The following is an 8,724-nucleotide window of genomic DNA, read 5'->3' on the forward strand; positions in this document are numbered from 1 at the left end:
ACACTCACATACATATATATAATATATTTTCATTATTGAGGCTCTACTTCACATGCTATTCTCCAGCATTTTTTTTAAAAGATTTTATTTTTTTCCTTTTTCTCCCCAAAACCCCCAGTACATAGTTGAATTTCTTCGTTGTGGGTCCTTCTAGTTGTGGCATGTGGGACACCGCCTAAGCGTGGTTTGATGAGCAGTGCCATGTCCATGCCCAGTATTCGAACCAACGAAACACGGGGCCGCCTGCAGCAGAGTGCGTGAACTTAACCACTCAGCCACGGGGCCAGCCCCTCTCAAGCACCTTTGACTGAATGAATTAATCTACTCTAAAATGTCTTAAGTGGTAGAACAAATTTCACAGACTTACCTTGAGGGGTCACCCAGTAGGAAAACACAAATACGACCACTTGTGAATGGTAGAGAAATCAGCATAAGCGCCACTGATTGGTTTAGTAAAGCTATAACAACTTCCACAATAAACAAATCAAATCAAAATGGATGAGTATATTGGACAGTCAGTATATAGAATGAGAGGTGTAATCAAGCTCTACATTTTCAGAAGTTATGTATTGGAAAACTGAAGGTTGTATAATGTCATAGAGGCAATAAGAATGGAGCCAGCATTGAAACCCAGTTTTCCTGACTCTGGATATAGTGCTTCCCTTGACATCCCAGTGACTCCTGTCCATATAGTTGAGGTCACTTTGTATATGAACACGATCGTTTTCACGGGAGGACTTACCTCAAAGGACATACTAGAGTGTTCACATTTTATTCTATTAACAATATGCAGCCTCTATTGGGTGTGAAAAGGGATCATGAAACTGGCATGCGATGAGAGAAAGACTAAGGCAATTTTCTCCCATATCTGCCTATTAGATAGAAAGGATTCAGGGAGTGGAATAGTTTTAGGAACTGCTTGTATGAAGGATGGATGGAAGGAACAGGGATCAGAGGATGGGAGGGGAGCAGGGAAAGAAGAAGAGAGGGTGCCCTGAATCTGAGATCTGTGATAAAACTTGCTAGTAGTCTGGGGACAAAACAAGATTTTTGATATAAAGGAATATTCCTAAGCTGTCTGTCCCAGACGAATACGGGGAATACTTTTGGTTCTCTCAAGACCCTAACAGCACAAGGAAGGATGTGACTTGGGTAGAATACCTGACTAGCCCACATGGAGACTTTCCAGCCAATGAACAGACATTTTTCCAACTCTAGAAGGCCTCAACTGAATGTGGTTTCTGCAACTTTAACTTTCATATTATAACAAGAGGGTCCAAAGCTGACACATCTCTTGGTTCTCATTCACATCTAAAGCCAGGAATCCAGGGTAGAGAAAGCTGTGAGGGGCAAGGACCAGCAACAGTGACCTAGAGAACATACATATGCATATTGTTGCATATGGGTAAACTCCAGGTCTTGATTTGCTAGGGACAGTTATAGCTTATGCATGATGACCTGCTAAAATTGTTAATTGTGTCATTTTTCACTCTCAAAAATGTCCGCGTTTGGTCAATCAGTTACATGGCCACCCTAGTTACATGGCAAGGTCTCATGTGATCATCAGACCTGGGGTGGGGGGTGAGACTGGAGTTTGATGTTGCTGGTTGCATGCGTTTTTGATTCCTCTCAGACATTCATTTTCCATTCTCCATGTTATTTCAGAGGGAGAAAAGAGACCCACTCATTTGTTACTGAGTTTTTGACCTACACAGGAGATCACAGAAGCTGGAAATTTAGTCCCTATCACTGAATCTTACTTCAATATTGGAGGAAAAACAAAAAAGATTTAACAGCAATTTTTAGGAATGTGAACAAGACAATGATCTTCCTGGTGGTTCTCCAAATACATATGGAGTGGTGCAGAAGAATGAGGGAACAGTCCCATTTTTAACCTTCAAACCAACCAATCTTATCTCTAGTCCAAAGCCCCTGGGACACAGGTGGAGTATGATAGGAGACACCCAGAGGTTCGTCTGGAGGGGCCTCCATTTCTCAACCATGGCAAACATTTTTGCTGGGTTAATCATAAACACGAGTACAAAAGGGAGTATGGGATTTGCAGAAGCAGACCCCAAGTAGTTAAGACCTTCTCACAACCTTGGTTTAATATGGATTTCCAGCAAAAAATGACAAAAAGAGCACTGCTCAACAGAACTCTGCATCAGTTAATGGATGAAACACATCAAATACAAGTGATGCATAAGTCCTTTTCCCACTGTATAAATTCTCCCTCTTTTTATAAACTAATTTCTTATAATTCATAATTTCTCTCTAATACCAAGACTTTCTAATCACCAGAACTGTAAGAAATTAAAGTTTGTTGTATAAACCACGCAGGCAATGGTAGTTTGATATAGCAGCCTGAATTGCCCAAGACAATATTCTCCTTCACCATATCACTGCAGATATTTTCCCCTACAAACTTCATTAAGCTTCTCCAATGTTTCCATGCTCAGAGCCCATCTGTCTTTTCCCTTGATCCATACCATGTATGCACAGTACTCATGTGTTGGGACATGTACTCCAAACCATCCTCTGGATGATCCATAGAACAACTTAGAGTTGGGGGGAGTGGTATTGAGCAACTTAAGCAGGGTGTCTGTGCTGCCTCTCCAGATAGGGCTGAAGAGATCAAAAAACACCTCTGTAGTCAAGATTTTATGAACTCAGAGTCATAAATCTGTTTTCTGCAAACTTACGTGCATATGCATTCTTTTGGGACTTATAGGTCAAAAGATACATAATTTGGGTGGGGATTTGGGGGTACTGTTGGTGGAAGAGGGGCCAGTTTGTCTATAGACATCATGCCTATTACAGCAATAAAATCCCAGCTAGAAACAAGAAAGGTCTTGGAGAACTACAACACACAGGTAGGTGAAAACCGGGAAAATCTAGGAAATCAGTGATTTTTGAAACTTTCTCCATCTAGAGGTTTCCCTTATCTAGTCTCACAGACTTTCAGATGGATTAGAGAAAAAAGAGAGAGCACGATGTTGCAGTACTAGCAATGCCTTGGGAATAGGGATGGCTGGGGCATCATCTCAGATTTACCATGAACTAGTTGAATGACTTTTGGCAGTTGATTTTAACTTCCTGTTTTTAATGTCATTATCTGTTCAAAAATGTGATGGGAACAGTTACCCTAACCTTATTCATCTTGATAGTCTCAATGTCCCACACAGAGTCTGGCATAGAGGAGGTGACCAGTATATTTATTTTGATTAGGTTGAATGAATAACTGAATAACCTTTCAAATTCTATCTTCATATAACAGCTCAATTCCACGTCAATCCACTTACTTAGCACACAGTTTCAAGAGAAAGTTCATAAATATGAAGTAAGGAAAGATGTTGGACATAATTGGTCCAGGACAAAATGTTTTTATTTAGCTACAGGTTTCAGACATAGGAGGAAGGTAAAGTTGACTAACAGGGGATGGGTCATGAAGAGATCAAGATGTTTAGTTGGCAGCGATGGTCTGCCTAATCCAGTTCACGTAGTTGTAGACCTTGGTGTAGACACCAGGCTTGTTTCTCTGAGCACAGCCATAGCCCCAGGAGACAATGCCCTGGAGCACTCCACTGCAAGCCACAGGGCCACCAGAGTCACCCTGAGCAGGAAGGAAGAGACAGTTAGGACGCTCAACTATGCCCAGATGGGAGAAAGCCTCCAAGATGTTCTTCTATTATCTTGGAGCCATCTTCCCAGGCTATTGATCCTTCAGACAGTACCTTCTCTTCCAATGGAAACCCACCCCTCAGGCTCCATACCACATCCCTCTTTCCTTAGTTGCAGACCTGTGGGATCCAGAAGAGGTGGGGATTGGAGAGTATAACTCTGCCCAGCTAGCCCTGTTCCTGTCAAAGAGCTTCCTTCCACACTATGACTCCTGGGAAGGGTGCCTCAATGCTGTTTGCACACCATTGTCTGTGTACCTTTTTGCCCTTAACCCTAACCATTACTATGGCAAAAAGGAAATCCATCATTTATCCCAAATCTATCCCTCACCCCTCATAATCAGTCTCAGACACAGCTTTTCCATCTTCTGTGTTTCAGGAAAGGGGAAATAAGGCAGAGATGCATGAAGGTGAGCTGGACGAAGGAGTGCCAAGAAACTAACCTGGCAGGAGTCCTTTCCACCCTCTAGGAAGCCTGCACAGAACATGTTGCTGGTGATCTGGTTTGGGTAGGAACTGCGGCAAGAACTATCGGAGAGGATGGGAGCATTCAGACACTGCAGGAGGTTAGGGTAGTTGGCTGTTGGGTGCAAGAGTGAAAATGGAAGAAGATTACCCAGACGATTCCTGGAAACTTCTTTCCCAGTATCTCTCCTCTCCCTCCCAGTACTCCCACACTTTCTCTAAGATTGCCAGTAGCTGCTATTTTGGAAGCACAACTTTTATCTGGAAGGTCTTCCAATCAGTTTTAATTCCCAAGTGATTCTCTCTCCGACACTAGCTTCAGTGACCTCAGAACTCAAATGCGGAGACTATTTCTCAAGCAGGTCTGTCCTTCAGGAAGTACCAAATCGCTGAGCCTCTGTTCTGTTGACCTCCTTAGTTTCTAGTTCTCTGCAAATCACTAATCACACTTGGCATCTTTATCATAGCTCATTTGTGTTACGCTTTCCAGCAGAGGAACCATCCTCATTGTAATTAATGTATTCTAAGTCTGCATTTATCCCCAAACTGTTCTCTGTGAACCTTGCCCTGAGTGACAGTTTGGAGTAATTGAACCTGAACATGCCTTTCACCTCTAGGGTTCTCAGACTTGGTGCTTCTGTTCCAGGAGACACTTACAGCCACTGCTGAGGGTGTTTCCCCAGCCAGAGATGAGGCACTGGGTACCAGCAGCTGGGAAAGATGCTGGCAGAGAGATCGCAGACACTTTAGAGTTGATGGAGGCCGGGGAGCTCAGTTTAATCAGCAGGATGTCATTATCGTAGGTCCTTGAATTGTAGCTGGGGTGGCGGATGACCTTGGCTGAATTAATGAATTGCTCATTGCCCTCAGTGACTGCAATGTTGTGTTCTCCCAGACGCACCTGGAATCGGCTGGATGAAAGGATTACAAGTTGCCTCAGTATCCAACTTGAGCTTTGTCCCCTTCCCAAGACACCCCAGTCATGAGCACAACGCAGACACCATCACCTTCCAGCATTCACACTCACAGGTAATTGTGCCCTTAAGGTAGTCCTACCAGATGTAAACGGGCTGGAGTATTCATTAGGTAGGTGTCACTACAAGCACAGACTCTCAGCCCACCATCCTGTTAGAATAGTTAGGTTTAGGAATGGAACCAAAGGACCCCAAGCAAACAGTGGGAGATAGATTGGAATGGGTGGTGATTAATCAGCACCTGCCATTTCTCCTCTGGTTGGAATGACCAATTACCGTAGGGAGATGTGGCAGGAATCTGGGATCTGACGGACTATTAAGGGAGCAGAATGAGTTGTGCTTATCCTTATTCTTGACTATAAATTGCATGTATGCTATTACCTCCATATGCCATTTTTTCCTGGTTGAGCTATAATGACTAGGACTATTCACTCATTAATGCTCTTAAGCTAGTTCTAGGCACACTTCATCACTCACTGCTTCCTCTCCCATGTGTTTAGCACCATCATTTGGAAGGACATCAGGGAACTCTAAGGGTACCTTCCCATGCAGTAGTCCCTCAATACATCCAACAATGTCTTGGGGGAAAAATGAGGCTTTAGGATCTCAAAGCACACCCCTCAAGTCTGAGACTGTAGTTTACCCTGATTGTGCTTTGGCAGGGCTGGGGGAAGAGTGGATGTCAGAGAACAGGGATGTTTATATTGGTTACTTACGACTGGTAGCAGTGAGCAGCAGACACAACCCACTGGTTACTGATGAGTGAGCCACCGCAGATGTGGTAGCCGACGTTCAGAGACACCTGGTAGGGCACGGAATTCGCCTGACAGGTGTAGCCCCCGACAATCTTGTCATCATCGTCAGTGGAGGAAGCAACTGACAGAGAAAAGTTGGAAACTATTTGCTAAACAGACCCATCTTGGAATTGTTACTCATCACCAACTTTTTGCCGATTAACCGGAAAAGAGCAGATAATGTTTTCTTGTCACATGTAATCAGGAAATGGTAAAGTTAACGTAATTTTTTTCAAAAACTTATTGTTTTACACCTTTAACATCACCCTACTTATGCCATTATATGTATCTAAGTTTTCTGCTTAATTTTCATAAATATCCTTGTTTTTTTTCGCTATCTACCATACACTCACACCCACACGAACACATTCATACACTTGCACCAAAACTCACAGATCAGACTCTTTACATAAGAAACACCCTGGGTACCACTACGTATGGTTGTAAAGATACTTTTTACACAAAACCCTGCTCAGCAGCCATGGAAATAGGTGTTGATTAGAGTTCTGCAGTACGCATGGTGTTGTTTACTGTGTGACTGTTATGGGGTAGATATGCGCATGAGGTAACAGAATGGAAGCTTTAGAAGCCACTTGAGAATGTTCTGGTCTGAAAGGAAATAGGAGTTTGTACTTTTGTTCGTCGAGTTTCTCTTCTTGGTCCTCTCCTATAATTTTCGGGAAATAATCTCATAGAACATTGTAAGGTTTCCCTCTCCAACTTGTTCCCCTTATTGCAATTATCTTTCCAACAGTTTTCAATTTTTTCAGCATTGTGAAGTCTGCCCCCTGATTTATTAGGTTTCTTACAGCTCTGAAAGTCTCTGATTATATTATACATGCCCTATTGTTTAAGTATTTTAAAGTAATTTTTGGAAAGACATTTCCACGTGTGTTGAATTTATACCTGCCCAATTTGAAAAAAGTTAGTTGTAAATTTTAATAATATAGCAGTTACTGGTATAAAAATAAAAATAGTCATTTCTCTATTTTTTTTGGATTCAAAGCTTTATTAAATAAGAATTTGTTTTCCCTTCTCTCGTATTATTTTTTTAAAGTAATTTTATTGAGATCATAATGGTTTACAACTTTGTGTAATTTTGGGTGTACATTATCATTTATTACTTTCTGAATAAACTTCACCATGCTCACCCCTGGTAGTCCTATTTTTATCCATGACCATACCCTTTATGTCTTTCACCCAACCCCCAATCCCCTTCCCCTGTGATAACCAGTAATCTGTTCTATTTATCCATGTATTTGTTATCTTCCACATATAAGTGAAATCATGCAGTATTTGTCTTTCTCTGTCTGGCTTATTTCACTTAACATCATACCCTCAAGCTCTATCCATGTTGTTGCAAATGGGATGATTTCATCTTTTTTATGGTTGAGTAGTATTCCACTGTATATATATACAACTCTATCAAAAAGTGGGCAAAGGATATGAACAGACATTTTTCCAAAGAAGATATACAGTTGGCCAACAGGCACATGAAACTATGTTCAACATCACTGATTATTGGCAAAATGAAAAATCAAAACTACAATAAGCTATAAGTACCAAGAATGGCTCTAATTACCAAGACAAAAAACAACAAAAGTTGGAGGGGATGTGGAGAAAAGAGAACGCTTATACACTGCTGGTGGGGAGACAAACTGGTGTAACCACTATAGGAAAGAGCATAGTGATTTCTCACAAAATTAAAACAGAAATACCACATTATCCAGCTATCCTACTTTGGGATATTTAACCAAAGAACTTGGAATTGATGATCCTGAGAGATTTATTCACCCCTATGTTCCTTGCAGCATTATTCACAATAGCCAAGATGTGGAAGCAACCAAGTGCTCTTCTACGGATGAATGGGTAAAGAAGATGTGATATATACATAAACAATGGAACACTACTCTTTATTTCTTTCGATAATTGAATGACGTTATTTTACACTAGAGAGATTTTGTTAGCAAAGATGTTGTAAAACCTAGCCCATAGCTTTTATTGATGAGAAATAAAATATCTTTGCCTGTTAAGATGCCCTTTAGTAAAGAGGAGAGTCAGGCTCTGACTCTCACAGCCTCTTCAAGGAGCACAAGATTAGCCATTGGTCCCAATTTTTAACTCCAAATCCTTAGAAAAATCAAAACAACATTTACTTAATGTTGACTATCCTTTCCTTTTCTCTCATCCTTCATAGATTTTACCTTGAAGTTCAGGGAAAATTTGCTTCTATTCCATCTACCCTAATCACTCCAGCTCACTGTGATCTTTCCTCAACTAGTGAGATCTAATTATCTGTAGACATATGTACTAGACACTGTTGTTTTGAATTTATAAGCCCCTTGAGCACAGAGATTACATTCAACAGCCAAAGTACAGTACAAACTTAAGTATGTGATGGACACCTACTGATTGTTTATTAATAGAGACTCACCAGAGGCTCCCAGGAGAGCAAGGAAGATAAAAGTCTTCATCGTTGCTCACTGGATCTAGACTGGGGAGTTGGATGAAGAGTTTTCAACCACAGCTATTTATACCTCTAGTTTTGTCATTGGCACCCATGGCCACAGTGGTCAGAAATATGATTTCACTGGAAACTCAGAAATCCAAATTTAGAATTGAATTCTGTGCCAAGTTGAAGATAATTCAGCATCAGATTTAAACATCAACATTTGTCCACTTTTCCAGAAGGTTATAGGAATGGAAATAATGAACCACTCTAATGGGATCTGTTCTCATAAGAAAAAAGTAAGTTGGGGTAAGGTCACAGAACAGGGCTCCAGGTGTCCTGATTCCCAGACAAAAATCTTA

General features: G+C 41.2%; 1 protein-coding gene across 1 annotated transcript; it reads right to left on the bottom strand.

The window, feature by feature from the left end:
- Nucleotides 1-3,367: 3,367 nt before the first annotated feature.
- LOC100050047 (trypsin) lies at nucleotides 3,368-8,503 on the bottom strand. Its single transcript, XM_001487935.4, has 5 exons — nucleotides 8,348-8,503; nucleotides 5,836-5,995; nucleotides 4,803-5,056; nucleotides 4,124-4,260; nucleotides 3,368-3,613 (listed from the first exon to the last, which is right to left on the bottom strand). The coding sequence occupies exons 1-5, from the start codon at nucleotides 8,385-8,387 to the stop codon at nucleotides 3,464-3,466; spliced, it is 741 nt and encodes a 246-aa protein (XP_001487985.1). The 5' UTR covers nucleotides 8,388-8,503; the 3' UTR covers nucleotides 3,368-3,463.
- Nucleotides 8,504-8,724: the final 221 nt, after the last annotated feature.

Source organism: Equus caballus, chromosome 4 (assembly GCF_041296265.1).
Source record: "Equus caballus isolate H_3958 breed thoroughbred chromosome 4, TB-T2T, whole genome shotgun sequence".
NCBI lineage: Eukaryota > Metazoa > Chordata > Mammalia > Perissodactyla > Equidae > Equus > Equus caballus.

Coding starts and splice junctions, on each gene's coding strand:
- LOC100050047 (XM_001487935.4), bottom strand. CDS start 8,387: ATGAAGACTTTTATCTTCCTTGCTCTCCTGGGAGCCTCTG. Junction 5,996..8,347: donor TGCTCTCCTGGGAGCCTCTG/GTGAGTCTCTAT, acceptor TTTCTCTGTCAG/TTGCTTCCTCCACTGACGAT. Junction 4,261..4,802: donor AAACACCCTCAGCAGTGGCT/GTAAGTGTCTCC, acceptor TGCACCCAACAG/CCAACTACCCTAACCTCCTG.